This window comes from Pholcus phalangioides, unplaced genomic scaffold, assembly GCF_987345545.1.
Source record: "Pholcus phalangioides strain wild (caught in Gottingen) unplaced genomic scaffold, Ppha-v1.0 ptg000036l_1, whole genome shotgun sequence".
NCBI lineage: Eukaryota > Metazoa > Arthropoda > Arachnida > Araneae > Pholcidae > Pholcus > Pholcus phalangioides.
Window position 1 is genome coordinate 817,443 of NW_028301623.1, and position 18,397 is coordinate 835,839.

General features: G+C 36.3%; 1 protein-coding gene across 2 annotated transcripts in view; it reads left to right on the forward strand.

The window, feature by feature from the left end:
* The window catches only part of LOC149065960 (death-associated protein kinase 1-like), a 110,418-nt gene extending 93,832 nt beyond the window's left edge, over positions 1 to 16,586 (forward strand). The window contains exons 22-28 of one of the 2 annotated variants that reach the window (XM_089253288.1): positions 3,421 to 3,615; positions 3,857 to 4,122; positions 5,151 to 5,339; positions 6,351 to 6,533; positions 8,720 to 8,926; positions 11,480 to 11,652; positions 11,841 to 16,586. In XM_089253288.1, the coding sequence (XP_089109414.1) occupies positions 3,421 to 3,615; positions 3,857 to 4,122; positions 5,151 to 5,339; positions 6,351 to 6,533; positions 8,720 to 8,926; positions 11,480 to 11,652; positions 11,841 to 12,522 (1,895 nt within the window). In that variant the 3' untranslated portion in view covers positions 12,523 to 16,586. The remainder of the gene's footprint in view (positions 1 to 3,420; positions 3,616 to 3,856; positions 4,123 to 5,150; positions 5,340 to 6,350; positions 6,534 to 8,719; positions 8,927 to 11,479; positions 11,653 to 11,840) is intronic. The other variant, XM_089253289.1, reaches the window with a different exon arrangement.
* The last annotated feature ends 1,811 nt before the right edge of the window (positions 16,587 to 18,397 follow it).

Sequence of the window (18,397 nt, forward strand, 5' to 3'; positions counted from 1 at the left end):
CAATACAATGAAACTCTGCGGAGTAGGAAAAAACATTGTTGTAGAGGGATTATTGTGATATTGATAGGCATTAGACTTGGCATTTCCAAACAAGACGTAAAAAAATATCATCGTAGAGAGATTTTTCCTTATATTTAGTATCATTTTAGTGAGGTTTCACTGTGTATACAAGGCTGTCTTGAACCCCATGAGCACTTTAAGACATTCCCATTAGATCTTTGCTGAACTTTGCTTCAGCTACAGGTGTCTACTAGGAACATTTTTTTGGGGGTGGGGAGGATAGTACAGTAGAGCTCTGGTCACAGTACTAGATTGGATGGAACTACCTATCCATAAGTCTAAGTCTAACCCCAGCATTGCCGGATGCCTTGCATATGTAGAGAGCCTTCTCGATAATGAGATACGGCACTATGGTTTTTGAAAATAAATAAAACTATTGCGGTATTTCATACCAGGTAAAGGGGAGGGGGGGAGGGTAATCAGAAATATCACTGCTGGCCCAAGGGCCCTTGAGACAGGTCTGGTTAGGTCACTTGTTGAACACATCTGGACATATGTCTGGATATATATATATATGTATACATGTATGATCTATCTTCAAGTAGCCAATGCCATATAGACGTTGGTACCAAGCTACCAGATTAGAGTACCTTTAAACCTTCTATTTGTGTTGAGATCATTACTTACATGCTATACATTAAGGCTTTTCTAATTGAAGTGAACGTTGAAAATGAAAGCAATAATCTTTTGATAAAAAAATTTCCAAATTGTTTTTAGTGGACCTATACTTGTACTCTACAAGTATACTTTATTCTTAATTCAATGGCTTAATTCATTACGAAATGGGGCTGCTGAGGTTCTATTCAAACTGCAAGGCTCCCACGTGTCCTACTTTTTCTACTTTTTGGTAAAATGTCCTACTTTTTTTACCAATTCCTGTCAACAAAATTGGTGTAAATGTTTTTAAATAAAGAGGGAATCATCAGTATATTGCCAAATGATTCAAATGTAGTAAATTACAATTAATAATTCTGCCAAAGCAGAAATTCTATCAATTTTCCAGATTTGGGGGATTATATGGACCTTTGGTTTATTAATTTTTCTTTTGCTTAGTTTGAGGATTCAAAAACTCATTTAGTGTCAATATTCTGAGCAGTCATTAAAAACTTCTGTCTAGATGAAAAAAATAATTTTATATTTACTAATTCACATGGTTTTGGCCTATTCATTGTACAGTAACTAATATTCATCATTCAAAATTATGGTGCACATTTTGTGTATAGGTGCAACAACAGTTTGCATGACAAAGCCGTCTGATACATAGACCTATTGTATATTTTGTGGTTCTGATGCTAATCAATAGCATTCTATTACCTTCTGTATTTTTAGGATATGCACAGGGGCATAAACAACATTTACAAAGCCCTACAAAGAGCTAAAAATGAAAATGCTTTGTTTGTCAAAAATGGTCACACTGACATTGAGCAGTAAAATGCAAACAAATCCCTTTGAAAAAAGAATAGACAGCGGTGTAGAACCATCCAGCACCTTGAATTATTAGCATTGGGCCTTGTAATTTAAACATTTTGCACTCTGCTTTTGGAAGTGGTCTCTAAGGAATGCCATTCTTAAAAAAACCATACATGTCTTCACAATTTGTTGTGTATCAAAGGAGAAAGTTGACAGACTGGATGTTGTAAGACTCCTAGAAAAAAGAATGTAATATATTGTTAGGAGAGACAGAAAAGAATTTTTTGTGGTTGCTAAGTATGCTGTTTTTGCCGAAACCATGTCATTTCTGTCATTTTGCTTTGGCTCAAATCAATCTTATTGGATACTAAAATAGTGCTATGAAAAAAAAAATTGTTTTAAATGATTTTTTTTTATTCTGCTATGAGATTATGTTGTATGGGGGGGGGGGGGTACCCTACCCTGTTCTATTTTTTCTTATTTTTTCAGTGGGAGTCCTGAAACCAGAATTGCTTTCATTAATGGGAAAAATGAAACAAAACACATTCTTGGAGGATTGAAAAAAACCACAGAACAAGAAAAGTTTTAAAACAGGTTTCGAAACTCTTCAAGACCTCAAACTTTTGAGACATGGATTATCAAGACTTTACTGCATATTTTTAACTTATAAGATTTAACAATGTAATCAATATGAAGGGTTGGGGGACGGTTTCAGAGTCTAAAAAAATCTAAATTAATGTTTTTGCTATTTTGTATAGCTCATCACGGTCTCTTTTAACTGTATAAAACACCAGAGGCAAAAATGTCCACTTAAATAAAGGAAGAAAGATATGGCATAAGGGAGGACAATGATTTTAGTCACAGTGCACAGATGGAAAAAATTCCCAGAGTACAGCACATGTGCAGAAAGTGATATTTGAGTGTGTGTGTGTGTATTTGTTTTGCTTTACTGATGTGTAGTTTGTGCTTTGTACTTATGAATTTGTGGTTAGTTTATGTGTAAAACTATCACTGGGTATAGGTTTATGTTGTGTCCTAAACGAAGGTCCTATGTCAAGATTCCAGAGGAATAGATGGAAGTTATAAGAAACGGTCTTGTAAAACCATATCCTTTCATAGTGATTGACTTCTAACAAGAAATTTTTAAAGCTTGGACAGATTTGTTAAAGCCTATGTACCAGAAAAAATACCCACTGATGACGAGACCAATCAGATGCTTTAGATAGTTCTACACCATGTTTAGTGAACCACCATTCCAGTTTCTTTGGTAGTTACACCAGCCATGAAGTTACTGTTAAAAACTAGCAAAAAGGAAGAAAGGACCATCAACAAGAGAAGGACATGCCTATCGAAAAATTGGAAGTTTTGTACAAGGCTCCAATTCTAATCTCTCACTCGAAGTACAATGACCTGCAATCTTTGACAAGATTTTTCATCAATCCAGAAGCTAAGAGCCTTTCTCATAACAACTTGACAGGGGATGGACACGAGAGTGATGATGATGCATACTTGGAGTATATAAATGACATTTGATGAATAAAGATTATAAAAAAAAATTTACCATTGAATATTCTTCGGCACTAACCAGCAATGATTTTTTATCTACTATATAATTGATTATATCATATAATTGATCTTAATTGATCAAATATCATAATTATTCAAATTTTATGCAGTGTGTGTGTGTGTGTGTGTGTTTGATTTCAGAATCCTGCTCAAACTATATGGGGGTGGGGGCGGGGAATGAAGCCAAGAAAAAAAAGTTTACATACAACAATTTTTTTTAATTTGCTTTTTTTAAAAATAGTTTGTTTTCAGTTTTAAATAACATGTGCCGTGATATAAAATTAAAATAGAGTTTCTAACATTGTAATTAAAACAGATTTTTTAAGAAAAACTTTGTTTTTCGTCTGAAAGATTTTGTTTTATTTACTGAAACCATTTTTCCAGGTGTTGGTGATGTGAGCCTTTGGGAATTCTCTGGATATGGATCATATTATATGCTCTATGACACTTTCATTGGCAATACTAATTGTCTTCACGTCGTCATGTTCAACTTGACTGATCCATATGAGCTACAAGTGCAGCAAGTTCTCTTTTGGTTGTCTTTCTTGCAAGCCAGAATCCCCCCACAAGAGCCACTTGGTATGTATATTCTTATTGCCATTGAACCAGTTTATGGATTCAAACTTTGAGGTCACTGTAGTTATTTCAAATAATGCATATGTTTGAGCTCATTATAGTGATACCTTGGCTAGTGAAGATAACTTGTTTTGAAATCACTTTCATTAGCCGAAACATGATTTCCCATAGATTTACATGGAAAATCATTTAATTTGTTTGGAAATAATAATTAGTAATATAAGTTTTTGCCCCCTTTATCCAGGTCACTGTGGCAAAAGTGCCAAGCCTGCCAAAGTGGTCCTTGTGGCGACTCACGCTGATGTAGCTAATTGCCACAGGCATTCAACGACTGGTGAATACATGAGTAGTGAGGCATCATCTGTGCTGCATGTAGCCATACAAAAATATCAGTACATATTTGATATGCACAACACTGTTTTTGTTGTGGATGCTCACGTTGTTGGTTCACCTGCCATGAAGAATCTTAAGCAATATTTCAGTACTTGTAAAGAGAAAGTGACGCAGGTAGTAGTTGCATTCTTGTTTTTATTTCTAAATGAATCTTACACCCGATCCACTAAATTGGAGGTTTTCAACCTTTGTGATATCATGGGGCGAATTGAATCTACAAGAAGCTTGGGGCCCCACCAATGCATACTGAGGTATTTATAATTGCAAGATGAAATCTCCCCCCCCCCCAAGTTTACGAGATGTTTCTCACGTAATTTGTAGTGAAAGCATAATACAAGGGTCAATGGGGCCCAGAGCTAAACACGGGCGTAAATAGTGGAAGAATAGTTGAAGAATTTCCTTTATTCTGAAATTTTATTTCTTTCAGTGATTATGCTGCTATTTCTTAATTATGAAATAATTTCTATCACTAATTACAAAAACATTTCTTTCACTGTTCTTGGGGTTTTTCCCCCCACATAATTTTGAAATTATTTACAGTTATTTTTTCCAAAAATTGTGGAATTATTCTTCCCTGATTAGAAGTTTTTGTCAACTACGTAATAATTTTAATAATTCTGAATTTATTTCTTTCATTAAGGTGTTTTTCAGCATTTCTACAAATTCTGTCATTAGCTGTGCCTTTTTGGATGCAGACTTTTGCATTGATAAATATATGAAATCAGGAGCTCCAAAAGCTTCCTCTGCCTCAAGGTACCCCAAACAGTCTTGGAAATGCGTCAAATGCACTGCCTTACTGGTGAATCTGGAAAATGGTCTCTCAATTCTAAATACTGCATCATACCTCTTAGTGACCTGCAGGCTCAATGAGATTTTTTCAATTTAATCATCTAGTTTCATCCATTTGTTTGAAAACGGTTGGCAGAAAGCTCTAATGGCCATGCATTGAAGACCCCTGCTCTAAATATTCAATATTCAGATATGATCTGATGATGAAATTTTCTCATTGCACATTTGCTGCTTTATTCATATTAAATACAGGTGAAATTTGTGAAACGGCTTCATAACCGTATGCACTTGAAAAGTATTAATGCTGTCTTTTTATTGAGAAACTTTTCTACACAAATTTTGCTATATTTTTACAGGGTCTTCCAAAAAGCACCGTCTTTTTAGATAATGTGATAACTCAGATGCAGAGCTGGCGAAAAACCCTGTGCAACTTTCCGGCTGTGTCGTGGCCACATTTCATCGGGATGGTCCACTCGCAAGTCAATCCTCTTGCTGGAGAAGATCACATGAAAGAACTCATTCAGCAACTCCAGTTGATGGGAGAGGTTAGTAGCAATAGTTATAGAATTTAATAACATGAATTAATTGCCATCTAATAACCTGGAATTTTTCAATTTCAATAAAGGTAAAGTAAATGAAAATTAGAATAATAAGGTAATTAAATTCCAAACAATTATATATTTTCAGGCTGTGCTATGAACAGACATGCATCTATGATTGCTCCCCCACCCCTCCCTATAGATAATATGGGAGGAAAAAGAATAGATTCTATAAAATACAGAGTGTATCGTCACTGATTTTTGCTACACAATAATTTGTTTCCCTGTACCTTAGCACTTTTTCCTGTATCAATGCCTGATTCAAAGTCTCTCACTTTTAACTTTTAGGCTGTGGGAATGGAGAAATGCTTGGAATGGAGAAATGTGGTTGGAGAAATGCTTCTCTCAAAACAGCAGAATAAAAAAATTTCCTCTTCTTTTTAGTTGTCTTTTGTGAAAGATAGATGCCACTCAAAAGCAGATATTATCTTTGACAGAATCAAAAAATAGTCCCATCATTGATGAATGGTTTTATGTGCACCTTAACAAAACAAAATCCTGTCAAAAATGAAATATTATTTCAGTCTCTTGAGAGAGAGATGTTCCATTTCATACAGATTTCATTGTATAGTACATTAAAAAAATTTGATACTGAGAATCTGGGTTTGAACTCACAATCACACAAAATGGCGATTACTGGAAGGCAAGCACTCTATCATCTACGCAACAACAAACACCCATCTTATATAGTACACATAAATGTGTTAGAAAATATAAAAATAATAAAAATATAAGGAACTAGAATATGTATGCATGCACCATCAATTCGTCATTTTAAGAACTTGATGTCAAAAAGGAAAAAAATTCAGATCATCACGGGATGATTGAGCAGGTTACTATGCTGATAATCTGTAGATGATGGGTGCATTCTGAGGGTTAAAAGAACAATCATTTTCAAAGATTTCGAAGAAAACTAATCAACATATTTTTTTATTCCTTTTGTATTCTTGCCTTCAGGTTCTGTACTTGAAGTCAGATATCCAGGACATGGTTATTCTAAATCCTTCTTGGCTGTGCTCCAGTGTCATAGGTAACCTCCTGTCGCAAGAAAGCATAGAACAAGCAAGAGTGACTGGGATATATTCTGTTAATGACGTTCAACTCCTGTTCCCTGACACGGATGCTCTGGATCTTCTTCAAGTAAGCTTTAGAAAAATTTTTTCGTTATTTTTTGTAAAGAAAGAGTTTGATTGATTTGGAGTATCAATTTCATTAGAATTTGATCGTATTAAAAGCATGCTTTTTATATATACTTTAATGCGTAATTAATAATATTTTATATTATTATTTTATATAATAGTTTCTATTTACTATACGGTGATACTCCAGCTAACAAAAATAATTCATTCTAGAATCACATTTGCTAACCGAAATCTTCATTAACCGAAACCTTATTTCCCATGGGTTTCTATGAAAAATCATTTAATCTGTTCCAGGTACTGCCCAGAATTTAAAGATAAGGGTTTTAACCCTTAACTGGCTTTGTGAAAATTCTGTGCATAGCTGGCATTGTGTTGCCATTTCGACTCTAGCAAGCATTAATGCATTTAAAAAATCAACAAAAAAGAGTTTTCATGAAAGCAATGGGTTTTTTACATGACTTCATTCTTCTATCAATTAAGTCACTAAATAATTTTTCAAATTTCTTTAATTACTTTCTCAGATTGTTTCAAATTACATATTGAATGTTTTTAATGCAATTTTCATTATTACAAAATCAACAGATATGATTAAAGTATACTCAGAAAATAAAATTTATAAATTCAAATAGTATTTAGTACATTTTCATGAGCACTAAATTTAGTCTTATCCAAAGTCTGAAACAAGTCTGAACACAGTCCTTGCAAACAACATCATGACATGTTCATCACACAGATCTTATGTACCCTTCACTAATGGCACTGTCCTCATTCTCAACCTTGGATATCCGATGTCTCACAATTAATTTGAAACCGCTATCGAGAAAACTGGTGCTCTTTCCAGACATCATTTTGATCTGAACACTCCGGTCCTCAGACAAAAACAGCCTTACGCAAGTGGTGTGGTCATTTTCACCCACTTAAACTTTGATGAATGATATAAAGGAAGGAAAAAGAAGAAGAACAACAAGTAGAACAAATTTGTCAAACATGTCTAAACAACTAGCGTGAAAGGTACTGAAAATAGGATGGTCCAGATGCATTTCTTTCGAAAAAAGTGGCAACATGAGCAATGTATGGGGCCGAGATGATATCACCACGACAGTTAAGTGTTAAAACACCCAGAAGCGCTATCAAAAAGACAAAAACTGACCTAAGGAAAAAATAAACAGCTTTAAAATTGGGTATATGAGAATTTACAGAAAGATAAGACACTGGAGGTCTTTTTATTTTACACGATTATAATGTTTTGTTGGCTTTAAATGATTGAGAAGTATGTTTTAACACTTAAAAAAACACTTTAATAATGAAGTGGTTAATATATCAGAAATTGGGAGAGATAAAAAAACATGCTTTCCAGACTGCGTGGTCTGGTTGAGTGTCCAGTGTTGTCAGATTTGTATCTTTTTTGTCTTTATAATTTCCGGCAACACAGAATAACATGGAACTTGAGTCATGGTGCACTAGATACACCACGCTATGTACACAACGAACACCAACTTTCGTCTATTAAAGGCTGGTGTTAACACAACCCAGTTGAGTTAGTAGGTATCCCCTTTCATTTGTGATTTGGTAGAAAACCATCTTAACAAATGGGCTCACCCAAGCATTTTACGGTGCTTCAAGAGAAAAGGGGCCTTACATGAAGGAGATATAGTTGAAATTCGGGAGTAAGAGCATCTAAATTTGTCTGAGAGGGCCTCAGAAAAATCACATGGCCCAGAGGTCCATGGTGCTTTCAAGATGGCCGTGGATACATGCTGGTGTTGAAAGGTTGAGTTTCTAGTTTCGACACTGTACAATTTGATGCTAAGAGTCTTGCACTGAAAGAACCCATACGCTGAAAACATAGGTTCCTTTTTCCATTAGCTGAATCTTTACATTTTGTATAAAATGGTTCAGAAAATTTTAGAAAGAGAAGTGAACATGTACATCTGGAAAAAGATTTCGAGCTGGACAGGAGTCTATAGGACTCAAGTGACAGTATGTGCATCCATATCAGCAAAAATGTTCATTAGCGGAATCCGTATTCATTAGCTAAGGCCGAGGTATCTAGGAAAAAAATTTCGTTAGCTAAGGTATCACTTTATTATGGGTTTTTGTTTTCGGTAATTATGCTTTTCTGTATTGTAAAATATTTGTGCTGGTTTAGATGAGATCTTAATTCATAACTTTTTGCATTTTCAGGTACTCGAGGCAATAAATGTATGCAGTCAATGTGAGAATGACGGAGATACCGAGTATGAATTCCCATGTTTCAATATGGTTGAAACCCTAGATGGCTTGTGGGAGCCTACAGATCAACGTTACATTGGTGGAGTTTATGGTGGCATGCAACTTTTATGTCAGAATGGCATAAAACATATGGTTTCATGTTTAGCACCACGCTTGCAGGTATTTAATCATTTAACCATGCATATTTATTCAAACGTGTTTCTTGAGTATGAGACGTCCAGTAAATATAAAGTCTTTGTCCCCACTTTCCCAACAGTCCCCAGTTACCTTGTTTTTATTAACTTTCCCGAAGTTAACTGCAAAAAAATTGCAGTTTTCATCTTGCACTTCAAGATTGGGAATCATTTCCTGATGATGCCAAGCATTACAGTTAGGTAAATGTGTTGTGTAAACTTCAATTTATGATTTTCTAGTAATAGTAGCCTGAAAAAAATATATTCTCCAGACAACAACTGCAAAAAATTGATCAAAATTCTGAACTGCATTTACCTCACATTAGATGTCGGTAATTTTGAACATTAACTGAAATTTCTAGCGAGTTCAGATTCAGATATCCACTGAAATTCATCCTCGACTATGATCTGACAATATATTGCAGCATATCCTTGAGTTGTTGAATAGTGTGAATGATGTCATAAATTCATAAAGGATTTATTCACCCTTACGACAGTTCCACATAGTACATTTTGGTAATACAGTCTACTTTTGTTATAACAACCCTTCTCCCATCAGATGTTATATTGAGTGGTCGTTATACCGAAAGGAAAACATAGGGTAGTTACATGAAAACATTTGAACTTATCCTACCCATTGTTGTAATGCATTGTTTCCTAAACTTTTGTTTCATTGCATCTCTTCTCCAAATTCTTTTTCTTCTTATCACCCCCAACTCAAGCCAACCCATAAGATCCTATTCTAAACCCAAAGCTTCTACAGCCCCTTATAGCCCCCACAAGGGTGGGGGTGATAGGACTGTAGCCCTAGGCATGGGCGGAGATACCGGGGGGGGGATGTGGGGAAAACTGCACCCCCCCCCCCAGCGTCAAAGGTAGAGTCGACTGATCTAATGTATATGTGAATTGACATCATCATCATCGTGCGCCCCCAGACTTCCAAGTCTAACTACGCCTATGGCCCAGGATAGTTCTACTAATTTTCCTTTTTTTCATACTATAAATTCACTATAAAGGGGCCTGTAAACAGTCTGGTCTGGGGGGCACACCAAAGGTCCCAGTGTGGGGACCCTGCTCTAGGGTGTGGGAGTCATTGGCCCCCCCCCTCCCGCGGACAATTTCATCTCCCTTCCCAGGGTGTGATATAGCTCAACATAGAAGCTCTGCTAAAATGACAAAATGAATAATTCAGGTATAAAATTATATGTTGCTGCAATACAGAAACTTGGTCACCTCCGAACAATGGCGACATCTTCTATGAACATAATGCATCCTATTGGATTAACATTTAGGTTAACCTCAGAGAACAACGATTAACATTTAGGTTAACCTCAGAGAACAACGATTTCCGAATAACTGTCACTTATGTAAATTGAAATGAAAGAAAAAAAGATGCATTATCACTTAAGAAAAATAACCCTAAAGATTTGCTTTGAAGGAATTTTTCCCTCCCTTGAGTCTTTTTGACATAAAAATAACTACTGGTACTTTTTCTGCATCAGTAATTTCCAAAATGTGGTCCGCTGACCCCAGGTTTCTCAAGTAAATGCTAATGGTTGCACTAGACACGTTTCAGAAAGAGCAAAGCAGAATTTATGGTCAGAATGTAGCAAGCGGCCATGTCATAGACCAGAGTGTCATTTTCCCCCATTCCCAAGGGTGCCGGGTAAGCACTAATTGAAAATACTGCCCAAGAAAAATAGCTGATTACATCAGAGGATGAATCTGATCTAAAAAATGCATGCCCCAAGATACAAGGCTTACAGCGCAGCTGTACAAACATAGGCGGAGATAGAGTCGTAAGGCTGGGGGAGGGGGGGGCGCATGATGATGATAATTTAAATTCATATGTACGCATATACATTAGATCAGTTGGCTCTACCTTTGACACTGGGGGTGGGGCGCTCTCGTATCTCCGCCCATGTGTACACATTTTTCCTAATGAAATTTTTACATGAAATTAATGATAGAAAATCACAAATAAAATTTTTCATGAAAAAATTAATGTTTCTTCAACACAAAATAAATGCCATGTGCTACAAAACACCTTTGTCTAATTAAATACAGTGTGGGTTGTTATAATTCTACAAGCAATCAGAAAATTTGATATATGTTTCAGGAATACTGAACCTACTAACAATGGTAACCTCCTAATAATGGCCACATTTGCTCGGTCCTGTTAAAGGCTGTCATTGAGAGATTTCACTGTATGATTATAATTTTCCACACAGTCATTGTAATACATCTACAATAGTTGTCTGGGTTTGATTAAATTTTGCTTATAGTTCGAGACATTTTATAACTCAATTGCAAGCGTGAATTCATCATTCTAGAAATATTATTTGGGCCTTAAAAATAATTGATTATGATATTTTAGAATTTGAATACTTATTAGAATTGTCATTTATTACTCTATATAAAAATCTTCATAAGCTTTCTTTTATCTTCATAAGCTCTCAGTAGATGTTGCAACCAATGTAAACCATACATCATAAGTTTGACAGTTCATTTCTCATTCATGTTTTTATTCATGTATCAGGTTGTCCTGAGAAGATCTGCTCAAGAAAACGCTGACCCGGAGAATGATTTGTATCAGTGGTCTCAAGGAAGTAAATTTTGCACCGGTCAAATAGAAGGACTCATTACTTTAACCAGTGATAACGAAGCATTCGATGTGAAAGTGAGGGGTCCTGCAGACATGAGATCAGAATGGTATAGTTTTATTTTTAGTCTTTTTATTGTTATAGCTATTCTTATATGGTCCTTCATGAGAAATCGTGAAAACTGTTTTCTAAATCGACTAAAAATTTGACATTTAATTGACTTTTTACATTGATATCTTACTTCCGCTCATGTTGTGTAAATTTTTTTTAAATATTACTTTTATCTTGGTATTTCAGCTTTTTCTTTTTGGAAGATCTCATAAGCTTAATAGAACAGATGTTTTCTGAAATCTGTCCAGGACTTGTACTGGAGCGCCACTACATGAGCAGCAAACAACTTTTTGAACACAAGTCAGATGTAGCAACTTTCTCACCAAAGTCTGTGATAAGTACTCTGTTGGACAATGGCATTTCCAGTGCCGTCGAGGACCCTAAAACAGGTGTTCAAGAGGAACTTGTAAATCTGATTCTCTTCGGTGCTCACCAGTTACTACATCAACCATCAATGCAGAGTGGGGGACATCCGGTTATGACCCCAGATCTTCATGCTTCCCATCTATCTCTCCTCACGCGTCAGATCCTCTGCACATTATTAGATCCCCAAGAGTCTATGGGTAGAGACTGGTGTATGCTTGGCGTGCTCCTTGGCATGACGGACAAGCTACCAAAATTGGATCCCGGTGACAACCCAGCATTGAGCCCTACTTCTTGTATCCTGACAGAATGGTTCAAGCTCCCAGAAAGCACGATATCAGCTTTGATAAATAAGCTCAAAGAACTGGGCAGAACTGATGCTGTGGATGCGGTGCTACATACGTCGCCTATTATTAAGTTATTTCCCTCTGAGCGGGTTTCTCAAGAGGAAGTTATCGGCATCTATAGTGATTCACGTACTTCAAGTTCAAACATATCTAGATAGATGCATTACATTTTTTCACCTCTATCTCTCTATCTTTGCTCTTGTACAGTTAAGATTTATTTTTATTTTATAATCATGCGCCTATCAGAAATTTCTTAAATACACAGTCAGTAAATAGGATGGTTTACTCTTGGTGCAAACTTTAAACAAGGCCCCTTGTGGTAAGGCCGTAGCAAGGAAGGAGGACTTGGGTGTTTGATACCCCCCAAAATGCAAGAAAATGATGAAAGAAGGGGGAAAAAGATGGCCAGATCTATTGTTCTACCAGTTTGGTCTCCCCCCCCTCCCCCCCCCCCCAAGTGTAAGTGGCCCACCTCCAAATAAAATTTCTGGCTACGGGCCTGATTTGTGGTAACTCTGACTGAATGTTTGTGGGACAACAACACTGCTTTGATAGGTGGACAGGATGAGATAGCGATCTGACTGCTTCAAATATAGAGCCTAGCATGTCATGAGAGACAATGATTTCAAGCGCTGAGCTTTTTTTCTTTTAAACTGAACTTAGCTCAGGCTTTATCAACTTTTTTGTTGATTTTAATAATTATTCTGATTAATAGACTGGATCATGTTGAGCTGAGAGTGAATGCCAGAAGTTTCTGAGAGCTCATTTATTTTCTTTTTTATCAGCCTTTCTTCAGCATGGCTTAAACTTCCTTAGCATGTGGGGGGGGGGGGGACAGAGATTAACATGCTTCTATATCATCTTGGAGAAGAACAGAGAAGAGATTATTATTGATTTCGTTTAAATCATTGGGGAGTGCATGTGATTCCAGCATGGTAAAATTTTATTGTCTTCTGCCACACCCAAACAACCAGTATGTTGCTCTGATGGTGCCGGTATGAAGAATAAGTACCTAGTGGTGCAGGGAAAAGTTCTCATCAAATGGCTAATATACATTGTAAGCACCGTTAAATGGCAGTTCCAAGTAGAGATACAGGTGTCAACATACTTATTTAAAGTTTTCACTATAAAAAATACAGTTTCTAAAAATATGATGTATCTTGATTGGATGTTTACTGCAGTGGTATTGCAAACAGGGATTAATAATTATTCTCTCGCCAAGTGAGCATAATTATGTCTTCAGTTCTGTTATTTGAAGTGCACAACATCGGAATAACCATGCCTTTCCCTGTCTTTCTCTCTCCACCTCTGACAGCAATTATCTGGGGGGAGGCTTGCCTTCCTGCTCATCGATTTACATACTTACTCTCGTAACGAATCTCATTTATCCCTCTGGCTCCAGCGTCTCTGAATGCACTCATATGTTGAACTGACTGACACATTGCTTGCTTTTTAATTTTGGTAAGTGAAATTGTCATGTATTTGCTTCGGATATGGATGACAAATTTCATTCATATGTAAAAAGAAATCTGTCAAAATTTGCGATAAAATATGGCTAATAAATACTCAAGCTAAATCTATCAAACATGTATAATAATCTTATGTGCAGTATATGAAATTATTATAGTGTTGTGCCAGTCTTCCAGTTGATAATATACTAAGCATGATCACTTAAAGTGGAATCGCTCAAAGTCTGTGTGAGAAAATCAGACATTGGATTAAATTTAACATTAGTTCAGAGACAACATAACTTTGATCTGTCCAATTTTCAAACATTTCTCTCTTATCTGTATTATATCGATCTGTAAATAACAATATTATCTATTTCGAGCATGTTCTCAAATAACTTTGGTAAATTTTGGAATGATATTTTGCTAGAAATCGTCAACACTATTTGTTTACCTAGCGGTGTAGATACGTACATGTAGATCTTTGAAGTGATTGCCAGATGTATATATATATATATATACACACATACCAGGTGGCATAAAACTTTATGTAAAGGCTTTGAGGGGAGAAGATGGAAATTTAGCATATTCACACGGGGAAGTGTGAACGGAAATTACACCCAGAAGTATAGTGCGACTATGGAGGAAATATGGCATCTGACCTTGCATGACCTTCATCACGGAAAGGGAGGGTTCATTCTTCGGTTGGAAGAAATGCAAGAAAAAAAACTCCAGTAGCAACCCTGGAGGATGTTCATTTTCTTTTTTCCCCCATTTCTCCCTACTGAAGCAAGAACCCTCAGAGGTCATCTTTCCGTGGTCACACTATAAAGTTACCTGTCCCGAAAACTCCGAAGGGAGGACGAACGAGCCCCCCCGTCTTGGCGACTTTACTTACTTTTGTTTACAACAAACGTTACCACTATGAAGAAAATAGTGTACTAACCCCGAAACAGAACCGCTGTGCCTTATGCTTTCTGCTTCTTGTCATTCGACCTACCACATCCAAAATGCATTATTGGCGGATTATCCTCTTATGCCTGGAAATTACGAAATGTTGTTTGCTTTTTTCTGAGCTGTTTTTTTTTTTTGGCCTATGTTTTTCATACTAGCCTAACTGTATGATAGTCGGCTTGGAAGCAACGTGTTAGATCTGGGGGGCGGGGGGGAGTCTTTTACGCATGGTACGCGGGCCACATGCGGCCCTCAGAGCTGTTTGTCGTGGCCCAATTTTTTCACTATTTTTAGAAAATAGTTGAAAAACGATTAAGTTTGGAATCTAGAAAATATGAAAGAAATAATTTCGGAATTAGTGAAAAACATAAATCAATGAGAAAAATAATTTCGTAATTTGTGATAGAAATAATTTCACAATTAATAAATTGATAATTAATTAGTTATAAATTATTTCAAGCTATATAGAAGGAAATGCTTTCAGAATTATTGAAATAAATAGTTAAGGCACCATTTAAAGTGGTTTCAGATTAAATGGTGTTTTCATAATCAATTTAATTAGTTAGAAACTTTTCCAGAATTGGTGCAAAAAAGTGACTTCAGAACTTATCAAAATTGATAATTAGTAAAAAATAATAACAGAACGCATTAAAGTCTTCTGTTATTTTTGCCCCAATATACATCTCGGGAGGAAGGCATTGGCTCCTTCTATGTAAATATGTCACTGTGAATGACACGAGTAAGCCCTTGTAAATCTGGATTCTTCAGTATGAGTTTGGTGGCCGTACGGGAAATTTCAATCTGGCCCGTGGTATAAGTTATTGTTATCGAAGTTCTCCACTGAGATTGGTAACAGGATGTAAATATGCGTGCTTAGAAACACTCGTGGATACACAGATATGTAGGAGATTTCGATTTTATGAGTTGATTTTGAGGTCGCTTGGTCCGTTCTAAAATATTATAGATACGGAAGCGCTCGTGTTTATGACGCCACTGATTCATATTGCCGGCGAACAGGGTCTCCCATCACCTTCGGGTGGCATTTCCGGTCACACTTTTGATGCTGTACATCTTACTCGAAAACCTTGCTTGAATCTCCCTGTAAACTAAAAAAACCAAACAAATGAAAGAATGGACCAAAGAATCCATGCAGGAACAAAAGTGGGATGGACATTCATTCAGGAATTCACACTTCATTCACATGAAGATTCATTCAGGAGTCGTATATTACTTATAAAAAGTTTTTTTCCAGGTTATAATATAGTCAAAACCCAAGAACATCATTAAATGAAGGTTTTTTTTCTCTCAAAGTTAAAAATACCTTGAAATTGACGTCACAAAAATGGTAATTATGTCCAGCGTGAAGACGTCATCTAGACGTCACTTAACGACGAGATTTAGACGTTGAATAATCCGCGCTCAATAATTTGACAATTATCTCTATGTACGATAGAACAAATGAAATTTGTTCCGTAATATACATGAATAATAAATTTGTGCGTGTTCTCTTTGAGACGATAACTTACACCACACTTAAATTATGGTAAGTTTCGGTTAAGAGGAAATTGATGATTAAAACTATGTATGTCTATATATATGTATTATTGATATTGCAAGGCAAAAAAGGCCGTATATATTTAAACAATATAACTTCTCTGTTTAAAAAAAAATAATTTTTTATGTCAAGTATTAAAAGTGACGATCTCTGTTTATAAGACTGTAAAATATTATGTATGCGAACAAAAAACTAAGCATTTTTGTTGTTTAAAACGCTTCAAATCATTCCTTTTCCATGTAAATAAAGCTCTCAAGTTTAATATGAATTTGTGTTGAATGTCTTTTTAAGAGCTTTTCTTTTGCGTTCAAGTCGAAATAGGAATCACCATTTGTAACGCTTCAGCAAGAATATGGTTGCCAGATTCCGAAAATTTAAACTAAGGAACACGTCGACTCTTACTAATGAAAAACTTTTATTCGGAGCAACTGATATCGCAAAACTCTGAAAATGCTCTCTCAGAATCCAAGGATTTCGCGGATCGCCAGTTGGGAGCAAATGGTTTTTAGGGCAGTAGTTCCCAATCTTCCATGCTTCAATTACCCCTCTGGAAACACCTAGGAGCATTTTTTTTTTCAAGCCGAGCACAACTCAGATCTATTGCCATAGGCAATTTACTACCTAGTGAGTTGTGCCTGAAGCGTAAGTATGTGTACCTAACAGTCTGAGTGCGTATCTAGTGTTATGTATACCGGGCAACGAAAAAGCAGACACCGCAGCTCGAACAACAACTAACATTGACAATAACCTTTTGGTACCTGCCAGTGACCACTTCTCAATCCTCCGAGAAGTGATGCATCGCCACTGGCAGGATCATTGGAACCATCAGATGAATAATAAACTTCATGCCATCAAGCCCACACTTGGCCATTGGCGTTCGAGCTGCAGAACTAACCGAAAGGAGGAAGTTCTGCTTGCCCGGTTGCGTATAGGACATAGTCGCCTCACACAATCATATTTGTTATTACGGGAGAGTCAACCGCAGTGCCCACATTGTCAAAGTCCATTGACCATTGCTCATGCTTTTACTTGTTCACATCATCGTCATCATTTTACGACCGCTTTTGGTCAGAATCATCTCTCACTTCATGACATTTTATCTGACCATGGTGATGCATCTCACATTTTTAAATTCATTAAAGCCATTGGTTTATACGACAAATTATAGTTTTTACAATTTATGTCATTGTTTTATGTTGCTTTTTTATCATGCTCAGTTTTAGTTTTTGGCATGACAAAAGGACATTTTTGTTATTTTTATATTTGTTTTGGCGCAGTTTGACCAAATTGGTCAAAATTGCGCCAATAAATTTAAAATCCAAATATAAAATATATATGAAAAATGACCGAGATGAGAATTTTTTTCAAAAAAAAAAACAAAACAAAAAGGTTTGAGTGTATATAATAGTTCGGTTATTTTTCGGAAAGCCCGATCACTGGCCAGTCTCCCGACTCGTCAGACTTTCCTATTACTTCAATCAGGGGCAGCTCGGTGGCACTGGATGTGCTGTAGAAGGGAGTCAAATCCGAAGTGAAAGGGCAAAGAAAAATTATTTGTGCCCGCTGTAGGAGGGGACCAATTCTGAGGTAGACAGGGAGAAAAAAAGTTAGGGGAAATGATTTCTGCCCCCCTCTAGGAGAGCCAAATCCAAGGTAAAAGGCCAAAAGAAATTCGACGTACGTTATGACATAAAATATAGCTGTTTCTTAGAACGCATCAAAACGAAGCGATTGAAACAAAAGTTTTTTTTAATTGGGAAGGTCAGGGGGCCCAAAAATAGGTCCCACTCGGGTAGAGATTTTGTCTCGAGCTGCCCCTGAGTGCAGCATATGTGTGTATATATGAAAAATTTTAACAAACCATACATATACACAACTGAACATCTTTTCGGAGTTTCATGGATCTTGTTCCAGATACCCGGTGAGTAACGGTAAAGCCTCCCATGAGGCTCCTAGACAGTATCTCTGTTCTGTCTAAGAGGCCTTGGTAAGGTGGCCACAACGGGACTGTAAAAAGACATAATTTCCTTTCAAGAAATTAATGAGGAACGTATGTTGGAAATCGAATTTGATATT